The sequence below is a fragment of the Rattus norvegicus genome, chromosome 7, assembly GCF_036323735.1.
Source record: "Rattus norvegicus strain BN/NHsdMcwi chromosome 7, GRCr8, whole genome shotgun sequence".
In the NCBI taxonomy this organism is placed as follows: domain Eukaryota; kingdom Metazoa; phylum Chordata; class Mammalia; order Rodentia; family Muridae; genus Rattus; species Rattus norvegicus.
This window is the reverse complement of record NC_086025.1, coordinates 86929597-86954565: the sequence shown is the minus strand read 5'-3', so window position 1 is coordinate 86954565 and position 24969 is coordinate 86929597. Positions and strand designations below refer to the sequence as shown.

General features: G+C 40.5%; 1 protein-coding gene across 1 annotated transcript in view; it reads left to right on the top strand.

Annotated features, from left to right (window-relative positions):
* The first annotated feature begins 686 nt into the window (after positions 1–686).
* The window catches only part of Samd12 (sterile alpha motif domain containing 12), a 295171-nt gene continuing 270888 nt past the window's right edge, over positions 687–24969 (top strand). The window contains exons 1-2 of the mRNA NM_001130562.1: positions 687–863; positions 7435–7504. Coding sequence (NP_001124034.1) covers positions 822–863; positions 7435–7504 — 112 coding nt within the window. The 5' untranslated portion in view covers positions 687–821. The remainder of the gene's footprint in view (positions 864–7434; positions 7505–24969) is intronic.

The window sequence follows — 24969 nt, the reverse complement described above, 5'->3', positions numbered from 1 at the left end:
TGGAATGATGGATTGAAACCTAAAAAAATTGAATTGGGGTTTAGAAAAATGTGCCTGCCAGACACAACAGCTCTAGTTTGAATTCAGTTCACTGGAAGAAGACTCAAAAGTTTAGACTTCCTGTAAATTCAGCATAAGTCAACGGTGTGGCTCAATAAAGAGCTAGATTTCTGCTTCTCAGTAGTATGTATGCGTGTGTGTGTGTGTGTGTGTGTGTGTGTGTGTGTGTGTGTGTGTGTGTGTTTGCATGTAGAAAATCACTAAGGATACTCCCATTTCAGATAAACAAAAAAGAAGTATGAACAAATTACTGGAGCCAATGGAGAGTAAAAGTTTTCTAGCCCATTTTAGAAAGCTAATGAAGCCATACTGTGTGTTTGAAGTGTTGCACATGTTGCTGTTAACAGAGGGGTTCTACACAGTTGAGAAGTTTGATATCAATTCTGGTGATGTTCAATACATAGCTAAAAGATGAAAGAAGGTGGAGTAACACTTCTCTTGCTTGCATTCCATCAACCAAGAAGACGTATGTTCTGCTTCGTTTCCTGGAAATATTCTGGCAAGGAGTTGTCTTCTCTTTGAGAAGCCTGTAATTTAAGAGCTGTCATAATATATTTAGGTACATCCTAGAATGACCATAGGAAGTGAACTTTATAGGTCAGGGAGATAGGTTAGATGATAAAATGCCTAATGGACTTGTGAGCATGAGAACCCTCATTGGATCCTTAAAACTAAAACAAACAAACAAACAAACAAACAAACAAACAAACAAAGTTAGGTAGCAGGTACTTAGGATCTCAGCTCCAGGAGGGAAGAAACAGATGGATCCCTGGGCTCACTGCCCAACCATCCTAGTCTATTTAGTAAATTCCAGGCCAGTAAATGACCAGTCTCAAATAGCAGGATGGACAGTATCTAAGGAATAGCAGCCAACCTTGTCCTCTGGCTACTACATATATTTAACCTACACATATGCACATGTACACATGTACATGCACACAAAATAATATTTAAAAAATAATTGAACTTCATAGACTGGCAACTGAATATAATAGTTAAAAAACTTCACAATTTTCTACAAACCTCTTTCCATGATAGAGTTAAAGTGGGCTTTATTGGCGCTTCTTTTTAAGTTAATTATTTCAAGTGTTTGTGAACTATCACATTTCTTTTTCATATTCAGAGATTGTTTCCTTAATAAATGAGCATTTAAAGTCTCTAAAGTAGACATTGTTTATTATATATAAATGTGTGTTTTCTTCTCTCCTCTCTTTTCTTTCTACAATCTTGAATATGATCACACAAGAGCAGTCAGCTAAAGAGAACAGGAGCTAAAGAATGGGAATGTGTTGGTTTGAATAAAAGTGGCCCCCTATAGACTTAGGTTCTGAATACTTGGGTATATGGTGATGAGAAAGATGGAGAAAGATTAGAAGGTGTGTCCTTGTTTGATGAGGTGTATCACTGGGAAGGGTTATGAGATTTCAGAAGCCCACGCTATTCCCAGTATGTTCTCTCTGTCCCACGGTCATGTTAGATGTCAGCGACTGCTCTAACACATGATGCCTGCTTGCTGGCATGCTTTCTACCACAATGGATACAAACTCACCCCTTGGAACTGTAAACCCAAAAATAAACTCTTTCTCCTTTAAGTTGCCCTGCCCTTGGTGTCTTATCACAGAAATAGACAAGCAACTAAGACAGGACACTTCAGGAAAGTGAAGGAAGGAAGCTCCTACAGCTTCTATAATGACTTATAATGATGCTGGAGCCATATTTACCACTTTCTGGTAGTCATCTGTAAGTCTCACTTTGTCCTGCCAACGACTATGAAAGAACTAAGCTCTCTGGTCTTTCACAGTCAACAATTTAGGCCTGATACAAGCTCATCCAGGAAAGACTTTACACAGTAATTACATGCTAGCAATTACAGTGTTCTCTTATAACTCGAAACCAAGCAAATTAAGAGAGCATTTGTATTGCACAAAAAGATAAGAGGTAACTAAATTAAAAAATAAAATCTGCTCTTAAAGGCATTTTGTAATGTGTTTCTTCAATACTAAGTTTCTTTAGAGCATTTAATTATTAAATTGCTTAGGAGAAAAGCTTCATTTTTTTCTTGGCAAGCTTGAAATTTACTACATAAAATGAAATGGAGGGTGGCACTGAGTTCCTACTATTCAAATACACGGTTTCATATCTCACAAATCAATGGTGATTAAACATCATGACCCTATTTATCAGCTGATTCTTAACCAAAGTTGCATTGTGAAATTGTTATTTCTCTGCTACACATTAGCTTGTCAAGGTGTAGCATTAAGGAGTCATAATGATAGCACTCTAGTTTTTAGATTTGCTCTCCCTCCACTTCTCTTCTGTAGCACCAGGACACTCCTCAGTCAGAGCTCCATCCCAACAGCAATCAGGTTTGGAGAGTAAATACCATCAACTGATACCTATGAAGGCTGACACTTTACTTCTGTGTGTGAATTGGAACAGCAGACTAAATCTATCCTCATGCGTGAGCATATGGTCTGCGGCAGAAGGTAAGATCGGGACCTACACAGGTGTCTCATCCTTGTCCTGACCTCCTTTCCTTTGCCTTCCTGTGTTCACACTTTCTCTGCCTAAACACACATTATAAATTACTATAGAACATAGCTAAAATGATTGTATCAAGATAAATTCAAATAAGAATAATTTGCAATTAATCATATTTTGCAAACGACCTTTCCCTTGAGGATATGAGTCTTGCATAAAGTCTCCCTGTAAAAGAGAAAGGAAAAGTGTGTGAAATTTCACTTTGTCAATATAAAGACCAGAACTGGTTTAGAAAGGAAATGTCTGGAATCCTACTTCATGTCCCAATGCACAGAGGTTAAGATAATAAACTGCCTCGGGCCTCTTTCAGGGCAGCAAAACAAACCAAAAGTGTCTCTGGGGTTGTAAACTGAGGAATAATGTGGTAGGACTGAACTTACAGAAAAAGAACTAGGGTAAATGTTTTTTTAATGTTTGCCTTTGGGCAGAACTTTTTTCTATTAGTTTACTGTTCATAGAAAATACAAAATCTTTCATCTCAGCTGTTTGGACTACTATTATTTTGGTTTAGACTCCTACTGTGAGGGAAAAAGAAGACCTGGCAGCTATTTTAAAAATGAGAAAATGATTGTGTAGTAATGGATACAAAGAAGAGTGTGAACACAGAGAGGCAAAAGAAAGGAGGGCAGAGGAAAGATGAGACACCCATGCAGGGCAACATGCTAATCTCATGCATGGAACTATAATAGATTCACCCTATTGTTCCAGTTCACAGGCAGAAGTAAAGGGTCAGCTCTTCAAAGGCGTTAGCTTATGGCATTTACTCTCAAAAAATGATTGCTGTTGGGAAGGAGCTAATGATGACGCTACAAGGAGCTCTGACTGAGGACCGTCCTGGTGCTGCTGAAGAGAAGCGCAGGGAGAGCAAACCTAAGCTAGAGTGGACTGGATATTGTTGTCATTATCATTCCTTAATTCTATATCTTGACAAGCTAATGTGTAGCAGACTAATAACAATTTCACGATGTAGCCATGAGTAAGGGTCCACTGATAAATAGGGGCATGACTTTTAATCACCATTGGTTAGGGAGAAACGAAACAATGTATTTTAATAGGAGAAATTTGATCCCATCCTTCATTTCATTGTTTATGTTTACATGTGGGCATATCCCATTAAGTTTGCACAGTCTCCAGCTCAAGTTTACTTCTTACAAGTCTTACATCAGGGGTTGGGGATTTAGCTCAGTGGTAGAGCACTTGCCTAGCAAGCGCAAGGCCCTGGGTTTAGTCCCCAGCTCCGAAAAAAAGAAAAAAAAAAACAAATCAAGTCATACATCACCAAATTTATAATCAATTGTAATAGGGTGTAGTCTGAAGGGAAAATGAGGAGTCTCCATGGGTATTAGTTTCAGAACCACCGAGTTTATGATTAAAGACATATATTTAAGATAAGCACCAATAGGGACTGTTGATGATCCTTTGAGTTGAGTTGACACATTTGGGTAAATCATCCTCTGAATCCAGGCTGAGGGGCTCGAGTCCTCTGTTCCTTAGAGAATAAGCAAGTTAAAGGATGACCTTTCAAGAGAAGGAAGTTTAATGTATTGATGTATAAGCAACTTCAACCTCCTGCCTTCCCCATCCTAATTTACAGTCTTCTCTGACTGGTTTATAGGAGTCTTCAAAAAATGTGATTAGTTGTACTTCAAAGAAACTTACAGGAGTTTCAGGGCAATGATGTGTCAGCTATAAACTCATTCAGCTAATCTGAGGGGAAAGTTTTAGAGTAGGAAAGAGCCAGATCGAGAGGGGCTGAGTTGTGAAACATGCTACAAAGTGCATTTCTTCCTAAAAGTCCTCAAATACTAGCATTTTTGATCATGTGAAGGATCATGTGAAGGAATGTCATGGTGGGCCAATGAAAAAGATTAAACATCCGTATCAAACAACAGCAACTATAAAAACATGTGCTCACTGGAATTCTTCAAACCCAAAGATCCCTTCTCTAATCAAAATTAGGAAAACAGTTCATATGTTTTCAAATAGAAGAAGAAAAATGGTTGCATCCTGAGATGGAGAAAAAGGGCCGTTGGCAGAGGCAACCATATTTGATGTAGCCACATGAGCTCAGGGGACCACAGGCAAAAGTAGTCAGACTGAACCTGAAGCCTGCTGCTGAATAGTGAGCCACGTCTAAGAACACTGATTTAATGAAAATCATCTCAGCTCATTAAATCATTCAGTTGCTCTTTCTGCCTATACTTGCCAACATCCATCTTGTTACTCGCAGAACACTCAGGGACATGCAGTGATAGAGAAGCTCTTTCCTTATCTTAATACTAGAGTTGTAGATCAAACTACCAGAAATCCTAGTAATGAGCCAAGAATTGATTTGGAACATTGAGAAGCTTCTCCTGTATGGTGTCTGTGATCCTCAGCCAGAACTCAAGACTTGGGGTTACAATTCTCTGATGTTTGTTTGTTCATGTGTTAATGATTGATGGCAGATATCAGGAGAGGGATTGACCGAAACTCCTACATATGATCTCATAACATGTCTGGATTTCCTCACAGTGTGATGATTGAGCTCCCAGGTGGAACACTGAAGTAGAAGCCAGATAGAAGCTGTGTCTTTTATGACCCAGCCTCAGGACTAATATAGCATAAATTCCACTGTACTCCATTGGTCAGGATGCTCACATGCCTGGCTGAAGTTTAATGGCCAGAAACATTAGCTGCTAGTATCAGAAAAAGTAATTGCAGTCATATAACAAAAAGTATATACACATTCATTTAAAAATATACATATATGACATCATTTTACAAAATTATAACTAAATTTGATAAGCATTAAAAATTATTACATGATGTCCTGGTTACTCTCCTTTTGCTGTGATAAAACATGTACCATTGTCAACCTTGTAAAAGAAATATTTAATTTGGCTTATGGTTTCAGAGAGTTAGATTCTAAAATGGTGAAGGGAAAGAAAAGAAAAACTGAAAATTCACATCTGGATCTATAACCACAATGCAGACAAAGAGAGAGAGAGAGAGAGAGAGAGAGAGAGAGAGAGAGACAGAGACAGAGACAGAGACAGACAGAGAGAGAGAGACAGAGACAGAGACAGAGACAGAGACACAGAGACAGAGACACAGAGACAGAGACAGAGAGAGACAGGGAGAACTAGAAATGGCTCAAGCCACACACAGTGGAACATATCCAACAAAGCCTTCTAATTCTTCCCAAATAGTTTTACTACCTGGGGACCAAGTATTAAAGTGTAGGAGCCTGTGGGAGCCTTTGGCATTCAAATCATCACACTTCACTAAATAAAAAGTGGAAGCATTGTTTGTAATTATTTTGTATGTGATGACCCAAGGAATCATTTCATTAAAAACATATTAATAAAAAGTGTAAGTGTTGCATATTCCCTTCCCTTCTCTCCATTTCTTGGTGAATATATTATTATCTTTATCATTCTCCCTTAATATTTTTTTCTTAAAATTGGGACACAGTGGGCGGTAATTCAAAAATTTTATAAAACAAACTAGATAACACTACAGAGAATACATTTTGTCTTAGAATTTCATTTCCATAAGTAAAGGTTAATAAGTAAACAAAGAATAATTGCATGGCAGACCTACTATTTTCTGTTGAATGTTCTGAAACTGAGCAAGTCTTTCTCTGTAAAATAAAAATAAAATTTTAACAAGTGCTTGGAAGATATAATTCACACTCCTGCCAATTTGAGGTGTTCTCCTTACCTTAATCTAACAGGGTAAAAGAAGAATATAAGAAAATAAGTGCTCTCTGTACCAATAAACGTCTCTGAAGGAATTCTCGATATTTCAGCCCTACTCTTTTGGCAAACACTGGTCCAGAATGATAAAAATAAAATTATTGATGTTGGTGGTTTCAGCTAGCCTAACCCAAGTTTCTGGAATCCATGGGGAAGACAACAAAGCTACAGCTTATTAATAACTGTGTTTGCAGTCCACCATTTATCAAAGGCTGGGCTCTTCTCACCCTGGCTGTTTAACTTATTTTTATTTTTATTTTTCATGACTTATGATCACTGGAAGATGCAGTGAGCAGTAAAAGGCCTTGACTAGTTGGCTTCTATATAAAGCCTAAGGATTCCCATTATCTTATTACCATTCCCCACATGCTGGCAGAATTGACTCCTTGCTTTCACACTGTGGCATGACTAATGTTCCTGGGCTCTACAGGACCACCCTGAGTCCAGAGCCCCCAGGCAGACTAGCACTTTTTAGTATGCTGGTGTCTAAGTTCTCTAACATTCAGTTCCGAAATAATTATTCTCGCCTGCTGGGCCAAGTGCTATAGTAGGCACCAGGAGGTTCAGAGAGGAGACCTAGACACCCCCAGCAAACAGAGAAAAGCATTTGGCAATGGCTATTTTACCCCTAAAGCCTTAGGTGTTTGCTTAGCAACCCTATTATCTTGTTGCTAGAGTATTTGGAAAATTCTACTTGCGAGAGGTTTTCCCAGCAGAAATAATAACCCCAAAAACAAATAAAATTTTACATTGCTGTTTCTTACATCCTCTCTCTCTCTCTCTCTCTCTCTCTCTCTCTCTCTCTCTCTCTCTCTCTCTCTCTGTGTGTGTGTGTGTGTGTGTGTGTGTGTGTGTGTGTGTGTGTGTGTGTTCAATATTGAGCAAGGTTGCAGAAGTTAGGGGAAAATAAGAGTCATGTATGTCTCTTCAGAGAATTCAGGCTATGGCCTTTACCTAGCACACTTAGGATGTTGAACATAAGCGCCTTTCTAGGCATGGGGCACCATTAACATACTTCTTTCTTTCTTCATAGTCAGCTACAGTGAAGCTGTCAAAACCGGTGGCCCTGTGGACCCAGCAGGATGTGTGCAAGTGGCTGAAGAAACACTGTCCAAATCAGTATCACATCTACAGTGAGTCATTCAAGCAACATGACATAACTGGTAAAGTCTGCAGTATCCAAGGCTCCTCTCATTCCATTCCCCCTCCCCTCCCATCACAATGGCCGTTCTCTACCCGTACACAAAAATCTTCCTGCAGAAGTTTCCTGGTATAACTTTGCTTTAAAATAGGTAATAAATTCCAGACAGCATGAATCATGATATTGAATGAATCAGGTAGTTAGTGGATGAAAGTAGGTTTTGAATATTTAATGCAAGTATATGGGGCAGGCAGAGTTGGTGGATCCTAGAGTAAGCAAGAACACCTCAGTCCTGGTGAAGAGAGAAAGTCGTTCAGGTCAACTTGGTTGGGGATTTTGTGAAGATGCAGTGTTTCTCTGTGGGAGAATCTTTCCCTTTTTTCTCTAATTAGACCAAGCAGATTGACTTTTCTGACTGATTAGCTACACGTGTGTAACTGATTATGTGAGAGAGTCAATAGTAGAAAGTCACTTTCCCTGCCAAACCAAGCATATCCTGTCACACAAAGTGAGGCCCACTCTGCTTGGTCCCAAACCAAGGGTGCCTAAGTTTCTAAAGTGAAATTGTCACTAAGATAAACACGTTTAAATCACATAGTGAAACTACTTTTCTATCACGGATATGAAAACCTTCCACTGAAGAGATTAAGAAGGATTTGAAAGCAGAAAAGCAGGATGGTGGAATTGCTGCAGAGGCCTTTGCTATCACTCCTCGTGGCAGGAGATGGCATGGGTGAGGAAGTGAATATACCCACCCTCATGCCCACCACTACAGCAGGAGGAACATATCTGGACTTCACTTGCGACTCTGCTGTCTGGAGCAGATCTCACACCTCCCTAGATAAAATTTGGAGGGGGGTTCTCAGAGCGAATTCAATGGCACCCCTGAGCCATAGAGAAACAAGTGTGAGGAATATCAGGTATAGGGGAGAGTATCATCAAGAGCAGCCCCCATCATGGCTATCTTACATACTTCACTCATTAAGGAAGGCTATCATGGAAACAGGGTTCTAGACTCTCAAGATTTTTGAAACTGTATATCTGGATCACTTTAGAGTCTTGCTATTTAAGTAATGAGTAATTACACAATAAACATGTCCAGGTATGGCTCAAGCTGATTTAACAAAGGGTGAAATTCTAACTCAAAAAAGAGTCATTTTCTGTATATCCCCAAACCTCTGCTAATGGCCCTTTAGAATGAAATTCCTAGAATCCTAAAGGTAGTGAGGACACATAGCTTTGAAGTGTCTAGACTTGATATCCTATCCTTTGTCTTAAAGTATACCCGTAAGAAAAGCCCACAGAGGGTCTGTTGATCCATGCCAAGAGTGATCAGTCTATTAGCATCCATTTGCTTGGTAATAGTTATCTCCATCAGATAATGGCTGCTTATTGTTCCTTAACTCCTGCAAGATGGTAATGGTACTGCCTCTTCACAATCTTACTGGAGAGTGGAGGTCTCACTTATTAATTGTGGGAATTATGACATGCCCCCAGGAGACAGATGAGTCTCGTAAAGGCTTATACAGGGAAGATGAACAGTACCCTCAGAGTGAATGACCTTAGCGTTGAGGAAGTAACCAAGTGCTCAACCAAGTGACCTGAAAAAAGGAATGGGAACTAGGTATGTGTTGTACGCCTGTCACGGTGCTCTGTGGAGCTTCTTTGGTATCCACAAAACACCCATTGTGTCAGTAAATTACCACAGGGCTGAGTAAGGTAAAACTGCTTACTCCAGCAAAGAAGTCAACCTCACGTCTTTAACCCCAAGATAAAGATAGTCTTAAAATATCAGAGTTGGGAAAATTAAATGGTATAAATAAGCCACCATGCCAACCACTCTACCTGCAAAACTGTGTTATTTATGTCAAGTCTTATCTAGAGGAGTTCTAAACATTTTTTAAGGAAATCCTGTGACTTCGAAGACCATCCTGTTTTCTGGAAAGCAAAGAAAGCAGGGAATTATTTGGATACTTGGAGGTAACAGTGAAAATGATTTGGTCCACAACTTTTTGTTTTTCGCCTGTTGAAAGCCCCAGAACACCATCCTCACCCCCTTGAACTCCAACTTTTGCTCCTTTGGATTAGTGTGGTTCCTAAATCATCCCAAGTCCTACATGGCCAGAAACTAACTTCCAGAGTTGGGACCAGGCTGCAGGATCAGCCTCCTTGATGGTAGAAGTTATTGGAATCCCAGTGCCTTTGGAGCCATGATGATAATCAGGGAAGAGACACTCATAAAAACTTACTGTGGGAGGAGAAACTGTGTGAGGGGGCACTGGGAGGAGAGAGTGGACTGATATTAAAACATAAAGTAAATAAATAAATTAATGAAAAAATTAGATGGGGCCAGGAGCATCGCTAAGTTGGTAGAGTGCCTGTCTCAGCAATACAGAGGCCTGCTTTTGGTCCCCCAGCACCACAAAAACCAAGTGTGGTTTCACACATTTATAATCTTATGACTCGAGAGGTTGAAATGGTAAAGTTTGAGGTTGGAGGTTATCCATAACTATTTAATGAGTTACAGGCTAGCCTGGGATACATGAGGCCCTGTATCAAAACAAAACAACAACAAAAACAAACCAACAAACAAACCATATAATGTCATGGCAAACCTCAAGAGCCTGCGCAGCCAGTAGCCTGCCTTGGGGAGGTGACAGAAGCTGTTGCAGGAACAGGTCAAAGCACAGAGATGCAGCATCACCTTGTGACTTTTTTGCAAGTTGCTCATTGAACTCCAGTTTGCTTCACTTTTATGCAAGGGAGGTGGTTCCAGTACCTCCCTTGTGGTGCTACTGAGAAGGGTGACCACAGGATGCAGACAGTTAAAGTATGGACTGCTGCCATTTTTCTGCGTGCTGTTCTGATGTCAGAGAAAACAGACTGAACATATGAGTCGTATTGAATTCATTGAGTTCTATTACCCTGCACACTGCGAAAGGAGTGCCCAAAGGGAAACAAAATAGTCAGGCCGGGTACACACACTCTACTAATCTTGAAAGCTATGAAAAAGATTATTTACCTGTCTGCTGAAGGAGGCTGTTTATTTATTTTTCTTAAAAGAAGGATAAACGGTTTCTTGTTCATTGAGGGAGCGTGTCCTATCAATGTAACATATGAACACCCCTTGATTTCGAGCGAGGTAGCCAGTCCAGTGATGTTAACCAAAATGAGCGTTTTCTGAGTCAAATCCTCCTAGATGCACCTCACCCCAACCTTGAAGACACAGTAACTGCATTACCCCATTGGTAGCGTGAGAATGATGTTTAACTGAAAGGGTCACTGGGAAGATTAAATGGGGTGATATGTGTGAAAGGCCAAACTTAATGCAGAGAAATAGTGAGCATTCATCCGTTTATCAGGAACTTATCGAGCATTTACCACTCAGAGGGCTTAAAAAATAAGTTAATAAGGTAATTGGTGATCCATGGGGGTAGGGGTAGGGGGCAGTCTGTGCCCTTAAAATACTGTCACACCATTTGCATTATCTGATTCTGACTGTAGAGAGATATTTTGCAGTTCTGGGCTGTAAATAATAGTGCACTAACTTCCCACTTTTGTCTGCACTTTGCATTGGTTATTAATTTTAATTACTAATCTGATATCACTTACTAATGATCAACAGTCCTCTGAAAACATTTAGTGAAAAATTCTGTGTTTTCAAGCAATCGCATTCATCTCACTGTTAGTGCACTGTATTGTTCTACTGCTTATTGACATTCTCTTCTTCCCCCAGTTTCTAAGTTCAGCTTTCTCACATACCCACAAAGGAAAATACATGATATATTTAGGGCTCAGGAGGGAAGACCTTGAAATATTGTCCCTGGAGAAAAAGAAGGGGATTTTGCTAGAACAAACTTTTTAACGGTTTACATGTGTATTATGTCCCACAGAGGTTTGCTTGGCTTGCCAGCCTCTGTGGAAACGTGGCCTTGCATTTGCATTGATTTCACATATTCCAATTTGCAATTGGGTCTGCTGTTGGGTTTTCTTTTAAATTAATTTATCAGCTTACCAGTTTCCTCAGTCATGAATCAAATAAAAATCTTAAACACATACTAATTTTGCTATGAAGGAAAGATTTAAACTTTTTTAGATAAGATCCCACCCAGTGGCCCAAGTTCATCTCGAGCCTGTTAGGTAGACATACCTGGCCTCAGGCTTACAGCCTCGCTTCTCCCTCAGTCTCTGAGTGCTGGAATTACAGGAGGGTGCCATTATGCTCATCTTGGTTTTTAATGCTCGGACTGAGAATTACACAGAACTTCTTGAGTTCTTTATATATTTTGGCTATAAACATTCTATTGGATGAAGGGCGGGAAAAGATCTTTTCCCAATCTGCAGGTTGCCGTTTTGTCCTATTGAAAGTGCCCTTTGCCTTACAGAAGCTTTTCAATTTTATGAGGTCTCATCTGTCCATTGTGATCTTAAAACATGAGCCATTGGTTTTCTGTTTAGGAAAATTTCCCCTGTGCCAATATGTTCAAGGCTCTTCCCCACTTTCTCTTCTATTAGATTCAGTGAATCTGGTTTTATGTGGAGGTCCTTGATACACTTGGACTTGAGTTTGTACAGGGATATAAGAATAGATCAATTTCTGTTCTTCTACGTGCTGATCATCAGTTGAAAACACTGTCCTTTTTCCACTGGATGTTTTGGCTTCTTTGTCAAAGGTCAAGTGACTATGGGGAGTGGGTTCATTTCTGGGTCTTCAGTTCTATTCCATTGATCTATCCACCTGTCTCTGTATCAATATCATGCAGTTTTTATCATGATTGCTCTATAGTACAGCTTGAGGTCAGGGATGGGTGATTCCCCCAGAAGTTCTTTTATTGTTGAGAAGAGCTTTTGCTATCCTGGGTTTTTCTTATTTCAGATGAATTTGAGAATTAGTCTGTATATCTCTTTGAAGAATTGAGTTGGGATTTTGATGGGGATTGCATTGACTCTGTAGATTGCTTTTGATAAGATGGCCATTTTTTATTATGCTAATCCTGCTGATCCATGTGTATGGAAGATCTTTCCATCTTCAGAGTTCTTTGATTTCTTTCTTCAGTGACTTGAAGTTCTTGTCATGTAGATCTTCCACTTGCTTGGTTAGAGTCACACTGAGGTATTTTATACTATTTGGCACTGTTGTGAAGGGTGTCATTTCCCTAATTTCTTTCTCAACCCATTTATCCTTTGAGTAGAGGAAAGCTACTGATTTGTTAGCGTTAATGTCAAATCCAGCCAGTTTGCTGAAGTTGTTTAACAGCTTCAGGAGTTCTCTGGTAGAATTGGAGGGAGGGGTGCTTATGTGCTTATGTATACTATCATACCATCTGGAAATAGTGATATCTTTACTTCTTCCTTTCCAATTTGTATCCCTTTGATCTCCTTTTGTTGTCTAATTGCTCTGGCTAGAACACTGAATACTAGATTGAATAGACAAGGGGAGAGAGGTCAGCAATGTCTTGTCGCTAACTTTAGTGAAGTTAGACTCCATAGAACTAAATACCCCAAATAATAATGAGGAAGGCCTTGTTGGACACCAGTGGAAAGAGAAGCCCTTGGTCCTGCCAAGGTTGGACCTCCAGGTAGGGGAATGTTGGGTGGGGGTGGGGGAGGGGCGGGAAAGGGGATGGATGGGGAGGGAAACACCTTTATAGAAGGAGGGGAGGGGAATGGGATAGAGGGCTTCTGTCCGGGAAGCCAGAATAGGGGATAGCATTTGAAATGTAAATTTAAGAAATCTAATTAAAAAAAGAAAGGGAAAAAAAAGAAAGAAAGGCACAGGAGCAAAGAAACAAAAACAAACACCATAAAACACAACAAAAGCCCTTCAATTTCACATACATAGATTTTATATATGCATGGGTGTTTTGCCTGCACATAAAAATGTGCACCAAGTGTACCAAGTGTGACCACCAAGGTCAACGAGAGTGAAAGAGAAGTGTACCAGCCAGTTGTGAGCTGAAAACTGAATCTAGGCCTTCTTCACCAGCAGCCAGTGCTCTTAGCTACTGAGCCATCTCTCTAGTGCTCCCTTCTTCCCAATATATTTTTCAAATAAAAGAACAATGTGTCTCAAAAAATGGGATAAAGAGGTAAACAAAGAATTCTCAACTGAAGAATAGCGGAGAAGTGCTTAAAGAAATATTCAACATCCAAATCAAAGTAACCCTGAGATTCTACCTCACACCAATCAGAAAATCGAAGATCAAAAACACAGGTGACATCAGATGCTGTGGTGTGGTGAAAGGATGTGGTGGCGAGAGGATGTGGTGAAAGAGGAACACTCCTCCATTGCTCCATTGGTAAAACCACTTTGGAAATTAATCTGGCATTTCCTGAGAAGACTGGAAATATTTTTACCTAAAGACCAAGCTAATGGGCATAAACCCAAAAGATGATCCAACATATAGCAAAGACATATGCTGCACTATGTTCATAGCAGCCTTATTTATAATAGTCAGAAGCTGGGGACAACACAAATGTCCCTCAACAGAAGAATGGATACATAAAATGTGGTACATTTACACAATGGAGTACTACTCAGCTATTAAAAACAATGACTTCATGAAATTTCCAGGCAAATGGATGGAACTAGACAATTTCATCCTCAGTGAGGTAACGCAGACACAAAAGAACACACATAGTATGTACTCACTGAAAAGTAGATATTAGCCCAAAAATTCGGAATACCCACAATACAACCCACAAACCATATGCAGCTTAAGAAGAAGGAAGACCGAAGTGTGGATGCTTCAATCCTACATAGAAGGGGGAACAAAATAATCACAGGAGGAAGAGGGAAGGAGGGTCCTGAAAGGGAGACAGAAGGGAAGAGAAAAGGGGGGGTGGGGACAGGATCTGGTATTGGAAGAGACAGGAGAGAAATACAGAGTGTCAGGGAATTGAATGAAATATGTAGCAGTGGTGGGAGGGGGAACTGGGAGAAGTCATTAGAAAGTCCCAGACACCAGGGAATCAAGTGGCTCCCAGGACCCAACAGAGATGACATTAGCTGAAATAGCCAGCAAAGGGGGAGCTAGAAGCTGTAGCGACCACCTCCAGTAGATAGGCACGGCCCCAATTGAGGGGTGGGGCCACCCACCCATCTCAAAAATATTAACCCAGTAATGTTCCTGTCCAAAGGAAAGACAGAGACAAAATAATAGGATAAAGGCTGAAAGAAAGGCCATCCAGAGATCTCCCCACCTATGGATCCATCCATCTACAGACAGCAAACCTGATACTATTGCTGATGCCAAGAAGCGATTGCTGACAGGAGCCTGGTGTGGCTGTTCTCTGAGAGGTTCTACCAATGCCTGACCCATATAAATGCAGATACTCACAGCCAACTATTGGACTGAGACCTGGGACTCCAGTGGAAGAGCTAGGAGAAAGACTGAAGGAGGTGACAGGGATTACAACCCTATAAAAAAAAACAATATCAACTAACTGGACAACCCAGAGCTCCCAGTGACTAAACCACAAGCCAAAGAGTATATGTGGAGGGATCCATGGATCCAGATACATATGTAGCAAAGGATGGCCTTATCTGACATCAGTGGGAGGGGAGGCCCTTGGTGCTATGAAGATTTGATGCTCCAGGTTAGGAGAACACTAGAGTGGTGAGATGAGAGTGGATAGGTGGGTGGAGGAGTACACTCACAGAGGCAAAGGGGAGAAGGGAGAAGAGGGAAAAGATGAGGGTTGTGGAGAGGTAACTGGGAAGGGATATCATTTGAAATGTAAAAAAAAATGATGAATAAAAATAGATAAATAGACACATCTCTGACACCAGAGGAAAACACCAAATGCCATCTGGAACCCTGGTGCACGGAGGCTCCCAGAAAGGGCGGCGCAAATCTTCCTGGTTGCTGCCACCGCGGAGAGCTCATAGGCAGCACCCCACGAGCAAACTTGAGCCTTGGGACCACAGGTAAGACCAACTTTTCTGCTGCAAGAGACCTGCCTGGTGAACTCAGGACACACAGAGGCAAAATTCCTTTAGGACCGGGCACTTCCTGTGTTTACCAGGAGTCCCAAATCCACAGATCCCGGCCTGCAGCAGCTCTCTGCTCCCAAACCCTGTGGGAGAGAGACCTCACTGCCTGGTCAGGTGGGAAATCCTGAGGCTGCAGAGCAGAAGAGACCACCAACACTGCCCACCCCTGCCCACATCCCTGGCCCAAGAGGAAACTGTATAAGGCCTCTGGGTTCCCGTGGGGGAGGGCCCAGGAGCAGCAGGACCCCTGCGCCTGAGACACCGCTGGAACCTGAAGGAAACAGACCAGATAAACAGTTCTCTGCACCCAAATCCCGTGGGAGGGAGAGCTAAACCTACAGAGAGGCAGACATGCCTGGGAAACCAGAAGAGACTGCACTCTGCACACATCTCTGACACCAGAGGAAAACACCAAACGCCATCTGGAACCCTGGTGCACGGAGGCTCCCGGAAGCAGCGGAGCAGATCTTCCTGGTTGCTGTCACCACGGAGAGCTCGTAGGCAGCACCCCACGAGCAAACTTGAGCCTCGGGACCACAGGTAAGACCAACTTTTCTGCTGCAAGTGACCTGCCTGGTGAACACCAGACACAGGCCCACAGGAACAGCTGAAGGCCTGTAGATAGGAAAAACTACACGCCCGAAAGCAGAACACTCTGTCCCCATAACTGGCTGAAAGAAAACAGGAGTCTACAGCACTCCTGACACACAGGCTTATAGGACAGTCTAGCCACTGTCAGAAATAGCAGAACAAAGTAACACTAGAGATAATCTGATGGCGAGAGGCAAGCGCAGGAACCCAAGCAACAGAAACCAAGACTACATGGCATCATCGGAGCCCAATTCTCCCACCAAAGCAAACACGGAGTATCCAAACACACAAGAAAAGCAAGATCTAGTTTCAAAATCATATTTGATCAGGATGCTGGAGGACTTCAAGAAAGACGTGAACAACTCCCTTAGAGAACAAGTAGAAGCCTACAGAGAGGAATCACAAAAATCTCTGAAACAATTCCAGGAAATCATAAATAAACAAGTAGAAGCCCATAGAAAGGAGTCACAAAAATCCCTGAAAGAATTCCAGAAAATCATAAATAAACGAGTAGAAGCCCATAGAGAGGAGACACAAAAATCCCTGAAAGAATTCCAGGAAAACACAATCAAACAGTTGAAGGAATTAAAAATGGAAATAGAAGCAATCAAGAAAGAACACATGGAAAAAACCCTGGATATAGAAAACCAAAAGAAGAGACAAGGAGCTGTAGATACGAGCTTCACCAACAGAATACAAGAGATGGAAGAGAGAATCTCAGGAGCAGAAGATTCCATAGAAATAATTGACTCAACTGTCAAAGATAATGTAAAGCAAAAAAAGCTACTGGTCCAAAACATACAAGAAATCCAGGACTCATTAAGAACATCAAACTTAAGGATAATAGGTATAGAAGAGAGTGAAGACTCCCAGCTCAAAGGACCAGTTGATATCTTCAACAAAATCATAGAAGAAAACTTCCCTAACCTAAAGAAAGAGATGCCCATAAACATACAAGAAGCCTACAGAATTTCAAATAGATTGGACCAGAAAAGAAACACCTCACGTCACATAATAGTCAAAACACCAAACGCACCAAATAAAGAAAGAATATTAAAAGCAGTAAGGGAAAAAGGTCAAGTAACATATAAAGGCAGACCTATCAGAATCACACCAGACTTTTCATCCAGAAACTATGAAAGCTAGAAGATCCTGGACAGATGTCATACAGACCCTAAGAGAACACAAATGCCAGCCCAGGTTATTGTATCCTGCAAAACTCTCAATTAAAATAGATGGAGAAACCAAGATATTCCATGACAAAACCAAATTTACACAATATGTTTCTACAAATCCAGCACTACAAAGGATAATAAATGGTAAAGCCCAACATAAGGAGGCAAGCTATACCCTAGAAGCAAGAAACTAATCGTCTTGGCAACAAAACAAAGAGAAGAAAAGCACACAAACATAACCTCACATCCAAATATGAATATAACGGGAAGCAATAATCACTATTCCTTAATATCTCTCAACATCAATGGCCTCAACTCCCCAATAAAAAGACATAGATTAACAAACTGGATACGCAACGAGGACACTGCATTCTGCTACCTACAGGAAACACACCTCAGAGACAAAGACAGACACTACCTCAGAGTAAAAGGCTGGAAAACAAATTTACAAGCAAATGGTCAGAAGAAGCAAGCTGGAGTAGCCATTCTAATATCAAATAAAATCAATTTTCAACTAAAATTCATCAAAAAAGATAAGGAAGGACACTTCATATTCATCAAAGGAAAAATCCACCAAGATGAACTCTCAATCCTAAATATCTATGCCCCAAATAAAAGGGCACCTACATATGTAAAACAAACCTTACTAAAGCTCAAAACACACATTGCACCTCACACAATACTATAGGAGATTTCAACACCCCACTCTCATCAGTGGACAGATCATGGAAACAGAAATTAAACAGAGACGTAGACAGACTAAGAGAAGTCATGAGCCAAATGGACTTAGCAGATATTTACAGAACATTCTATCCTAAAGCAAAAGGATATACCTTCTTCTCAGCTCCTCATGGTACTTTCTCCAAAATTGACCATATAATTGGTCAAAAAACGGGCCTCAACAGGTACAGAAAGATAGAAATAATCCCATGCGTGCTATCAGACCACCACGGCCTAAAACTGGTCTTCAATAACAATAAGAGAAGAATGCCCACATATACGTGGAAATTGAACAATGCTCTACTCAATGATAACCTGGTCAAGGAAGAAATAAAGAAAGAAATTAAAGACTTTTTAGAATTTATTGAAAATGAAGGTACAACATACCCAAACTTATGGGACACAATGAAAGCTGTGCTAAGAGGAAAACTCATAGCGCTGAGTGCCTGCAGAAAGAAACAGGAAAGAGCATATGTCAGCAGCTTGACAGCACACCGAAAAGCTCTAGAACAAAAAGAAGCAAATACACCCAGGAGGAGTAGAAGGCAGGAAATAATCAAACTCAAAGCTGAAATCAACCAAGTAGAAACAAAAAGGACCATAGAAAGAATCAACAGAACCAAAAGTTGGTTCTTTGAGAAAATCAACAACATAGATAAACCCTTAGCCAGACTAACGAGAGGACACAGAGAGTGTGTCCAAATTAACAAAATCAGAAATTAAAAGGGAGACATAACTACAGATTCAGAGGAAATTCAAAAAATCATCAGATCTTTCTATAAAAGCCTATATTCAACAAAACTTGAAAATCTGCAGGAAATGGACAATTTCCTAGACAGATACCAGGTACCGAAGTTAAATCAGGAACAGATAAACCAGTTAAACAACCCCATAACTCCTAAGGAAATAGAAGCAGTCATTAAAGGTCTCCCAACCAAAAAGAGCCCAGGTCCAGACGGGTTTAGTGCAGAATTCTATCAGACCTTCATAGAAGACCTCGTACCAATATTATCCAAATTATTCCACAAAATTGAAACATATGGAGCACTACCGAATTCCTTCTGTGAAGCCACAATTACTCTTATACCTTAACCACACAAAGACCCAACAAAGAAAGAGAACTTCAGACCAATTTCCCTTATGAATATCGATGCAAAAATACTCAATAAAATTCTGGCAAACCGAATCCAAGAGCACATCAAAACAATCATCCACCATGATCAAGTAGGCTTCATCCCAGGCATGCAGGTATGGTTTAATATACGGAAAACCATCAACGTGATCCATTATATAAACAAACTGAAAGAACAAAACCACATGATCATTTCATTAGATCCTGAGAAAGCATTTGACAAAATTCAACACCCCTTCATGATAAAAGTCCTGGAAAGAATAGGAATTCAAGGCCCATACCTAAACATAGTAAAAGCCATATACAGCAAACCAGTTGCTAACATTAAACTAAATGGAGAGAAATTGAAGCAATCCCACTAAAATCAGGGACTAGACAAGGCTGCCCACTCTCTCCCTACTTATTCAATATACTTCTTGAAGTTCTAGCCAGAGCAATCAGACAACAAAAGGAGGATACAGATCGGAAAAGAAGAAGTCAAAATATCACTATTTGCAGATGATATGATAGTATATTTAAGTGATGCCAAAAGTTCCACCAGAGAACTACTAAAGCTGATAAACAACTTCAGCAAAGTGGCTGGGTATAAAATTAACTCAAATAAATCAGTAGCCTTCCTCTACACAAAAGAGAAACAAGCCGAGAAAGAAATTAGGGAAACGACACCCTTCATAATAGACCCAAATAATATAAAGTACCTCGGTGTGATTTTAACCAAGGAAGTAAAAGATTTGTACAATAAGAACTTCAAGACTCTGAAGAAAGAAATTGAAGAAGTCCTCAGAAGATGGAAAGATCTCCCATGCTCATGGATTGGCAGGATTAATATAGTAAAAATGGCCATTTTACCAAAAGCGATCTACAGATTCAATGCAATCCCCATCAAAATACCAATCCAATTCTTCAACGAGCTAGACAGAACAATTTGCAAATTCATCTGGAATAACAAAAAACCCAGGATAACTAAAACTATCCTCAACAATAAAAGGACTTCAGGGGGAATCACTATTCCTGAACTCAAGCAGTATTACAGAGCAATAGTGATAAAAACTGCATGGTATTGATACAGAGACAGACAGATAGACCAATGGAACCGAATGGAAGACCCAGAAATGAACCCACACACCTATGGGCACTTGATTTTTGACAAAGGAGCCAAAACCATCAAATGGAAAAAAGATAGCATGTTCAGCAAATGGTGCTGGTTCAACTGGAGGTCAACATGTAGAAGAATGCAGATCGATCCATGCTTATCACCCTGTACAAAGCTTAAGTCCAAGTGGATCAAGGACCTCCACACCAAACCAGATACACTCAAACTAATAGAAGAAAAACTAGGGAAGCATCTGGAACACATGGGCACTGGAAAAAATTTCCTGAACAAAACACCAATGGCTTATGCTCTAAGATCAAGAATCGACAAATGGGACCTCATAAAACTGCAAAGCTTCTGTAAGGCAAAGGACACTGTTGTTAGGACAAAACGGCAACCAACAGATTGGGAAAAGATCTTTACCAATCCTACAACAGATAGAGGCCTTATATCCAAAATATACAAAGAACTCAAGAAGTTAGACCGCAGGGAGACAAATAACCCTATTAAAAAATGGGGTTCAGAGCTAAACAAAGAATTCACAGCTGAGGAATGCCAAATGGCTGAGAAACACCTAAAGAAATGTTCAACATCTTTAGTCATAAGGGAAATGCAAATCAAAACAACCCTTAGATTTCACCTCACACCAGTGAGAATGGCTAAGATCAAAAACTCAGGTGACAGCAGATGCTGGCGAGGATGTGGAGAAAAAGGAACACTCCTCCATTTTTGGTGGGATTGCAGACTGGTACAACCATCTGGAAATCAGTCTGGAGGTTCCTCAGAAAATTGGACATTGAACTGCCTGAGGATCCAGCTATACCTCTCTTGGGCATATACCCAAAAGATGCCCCAACATATAAAAAAGACACATGCTCCACTATGTTCATAGCAGCCTTATTTATAATAGCCAGAAGCTGGAAAGAACCCAGATGCCCTTCAACAGAGGAATGGATACAGAAAATGTGGTACATCTACACAATGGAATTTACTCAGCTATCAAAAACAATGACTTTATGAAAGTCGTAGGCAAATGGTTGGAACTGGAAAATATCATCCTGAGTGAGGTAACCCAATCACAGAAAAACACACATGATATGCACTCATTGATAAGTGGCTATTAGCCCAAATGCTTGAATTACCCTAGATGCCTAGAACAAATGAAACTCAAGACGGATGATCAAAATGTTAATGCTTCACTCCTTCTTTAAAAGGGGAACAAGAATACCCTTGGCAGGGAAGAGAGAGGCAAAGATTAAAACAGAGACTGAAGGAACACCCATTCAGAGCCTGCCCCACATGTGGCCCATACATATACAGCCATCCAATTAGACAAGATGGATGGTGCAAAGAAGTGCAGACCAACAGGAGCCGGATGTAGATCTCTCCTGAGAGACACAGCCAGAATACAGCAAATACAGTGGCGAATGCCAGCAGCAAACCACTGAATTGAGAATAGGACCCCCGCTGAAGGAATCAGAGAAAGAACTGGAAGAGCTTGAAGGTGCTCGAGACCCCATATGTACAACAATGCCAAGCAACCAGAGCTTCCAGGGACTAAGCCACTACCTAAAGACTATACATGGACTGACCCTGGACTCTGACCTCATAGGTAGCAATGAACATCCTAGTAAGAGCACCAGTGGAAGGGGAAGCTCTGGGTCCTGCTAAGACTGAATCCCCAGTGAACTAGATTGTTGGGGGAGGGCGGCAAGCGGGGGAGGATGGAGAGGGGAACACCCATAAAGAAGGGGAGGGGGAGGCATTAGGAGGATGTTTGCCCGGAAACTGGGAAAGGGAATAACACCCGAAATGTATATAAGAAATACTCAAGTTAATAAAAAAATAGATAAATAAAATTAAAAAGTAAGAAAAATATTACACATAACCTTAAAATAATATTGTATTCATTCTTTTATGAACAATTCCACTGTTTTGAGATTTTTCTTATGTCGTTGTTTCAAGGAAACTCTAACTGGATTTTCAGCTCAGTTGAAAAATCTAAGAAAAGGTATATTTTAACCCACCGGTGTTTTAAAGCTTTTATAAATTTTCTATTAGGATTCCCGATAATTCTGTTGTGCTAAGAAAGCAGCTGCTATGTTGTGACAGATGTGCTTAATCAGACGAGAAGTGACTTGTGTTAATTCCCTGTAGAAACGTTCTTTAGAAGAAATAAGATGGTTAGAACACTGGAGAGACATTAGGATATATAGATTGAAATCATCAGATTAAGCTTAACAGGGGGAAAAAAATCACCTATTTTTCTCTGCTTGCAAGATTCTTTCTATAGCTTCTTCAGCCTGGTTTGGAATGCTAATGAAGAGGCTCTATTGGGACCTGGTGTAAGCTCACAGGCAGCTTTCATATTCTCTTTTATGCACAGTTAAGAATCTTTTCAGGTTGGAGGAGATTTCAACCCCTGACTGTGTCTAGTATTCCGATAGTAGTGGCTAAGTCACTTCAGTTTCTCTGGCTTCAAACCCAGTATCAGTGAGGGCTCCTTCCCCTGCCAACCTTGAAGACTTAATTTCATGGGCAAAGCACTTGCAGCTACCCATAATATAAAATATTTTTAAAAGCTACCTTGAATATGTATGGAGGGTTTCTGGGGTCTATCTAGTTCATGCAACAGCAATGCATTTCTTTACATTACTGCAGGAATAGAGAACTTTTGAGTCCCTTGCAGATGTTCCTTATTGATTTTTACTGTTTATCAATGGCCTACCACATAATAGATCAATTCCTTTAAATTTTGGGATACGGGGGTAGTGGAAAGGCTTCTACATTTACCTTTCCTCTCAGTTAAAAGTATCCCAACTGAGGATAAGGGTTAACACAGAAATACAAAACTGTTCAAGGTACAGAGAATAAACATCAGTGAACACAAACTGGGGAACATCTGTACAAAACCCCCTCTTCAAGACTCAGCAACCCTCACTGAGGAAACGGCTGAAAGATCTTAAGAGCCAGAGGTTGGCAAAGATCAGAATGAAACAGTGTTTTCTGCGCCTAACAGGAGGAAAACTTGCACTGATGAGCTCACAGCCGCTGTGCTTGTCTGCATAAGACCCAAATAAGAGAAAGTTACTCAACATCCTCACATGGACAAGGACAAGGAGCCATGAACCCTCACGCCTGACCAAACTGCTATGGATCAGTGCATTCCAGAGTAGGAAGAGTCAGTTTTCTTTAAGACTGTGACTCCTGGTAGTCAACCGCACTCCAATGGATGTCCCCAAACCCAGTAGTATATGGACAGTGCAGATTGGAGTTGATGGATTTTTTTTCTTCCTTTTTTTTTAAGATTTATTGATTTTATATATATGAATACCCTGACTTCATACACACCAGAAGAGGGCATCAGATCCCATTACAGATGGTTGCGAGCCACCATGTGGTTGCTGAGATTTGAACTCAGGACCTCTGGAAGAGCAGTCAGTGCTTTTAACCACTGAGCCATCTGTCCAGCCCGATGGATTTTTTTTTAACTCCATTTGGAATGGTATGGAGTTGTGGACAAATCTGTAAGAAATTAGCAGAGGGATTAGAGATGAATATGACCAAGCTACAGGATATGAAATTCTCAGAGAATCAAGAAAATATTTTAAAGTAGGCTAGTGATATTCATGTCCCTAAAATTTGACAGCTCTGCTTATACTATGGAGTAAAGAGAAACCACTTTATATTTTTGTTGGATATTTTTTTATTTACATTTCAAGGCAAAAGAAATGGCTCAGCAGTTAAAGGCTAGGCTCACAACCATAAATATTAGAGACCCCACTTTCTATTTATCGACCTTTTTACATGTGACTCCATGTATTTGCTACCGTCATCCTTATCTGGTACTGGTTTTTCTGAGCTCTTCTTCCTCTTCATCCTTCTGCAACTGTCTTCTTTTGCTATGGATAACTCCCCATAAGTGTGTGGTTTACAACTGTCAAAGGAAGTGGAGTCATAGTTTACGTGGTACATCAATGGGAACAGTGTTTATTATATTCTCCAGTGTAAGTACACCCAATATAACGACACAGATGTGGTAATAGTTGACTATACCGCTGCGTGTTTCTCATTTCACTGCCCTTCCTCAGGATCTTCTGGTCTATTTGTCTGTACCTCTGTGTTCTGTGCTGCTTTGTGCTTTCAGTTGTTCCTCACGCATTTCATCGCATATGCATAGTAAAGTGCCAGGCTTTAGAGCACGAGTTATCACTTACAATGTTTCAATAATAGCATTTATTTTTAGTCTTACTTCTTTTAAACAGAAAGCTTGCTCTATCCTTATTCACTGATCTTTCAAAAATTCTAAGCTTCCTTAAACCAAGAGTATGGGACTCTCTTGATTTGGAGGTTATAATAGAGATCTCAAGTTGGAAAAGACATTCAATGCCATCCAAAGTTTGTTGAGCCAATGGGGGGGAAATCTCTTTTCATGAGACAGGGACCCAGAAATTGTGAAAACAGACATCAAAATACTGACATTATCTCTAATACTTTTTATTGACTGCCATTTGGATCTTAAGATAAATGAATTGCTAAGTTGATTTTTTTTTCTCAAAATCAGGCATCTCATCACTGGCATTTGTTCATGGCAGAAAGGAGATTACCTCAAGGCACACCCCAGGACAGAATGTGGTGTGCTGCTCTAAGCACATGCCAGCTAATAGCAGGAAAAGGCCCAGGAACATTAGTCAGGGAGTCTCTCATCATCAAAATAGAGATGGATGTCCTTCAAACAATCCATCCAGGTGACTCCCAGCCTCTTCCCTCCAACTCTCCA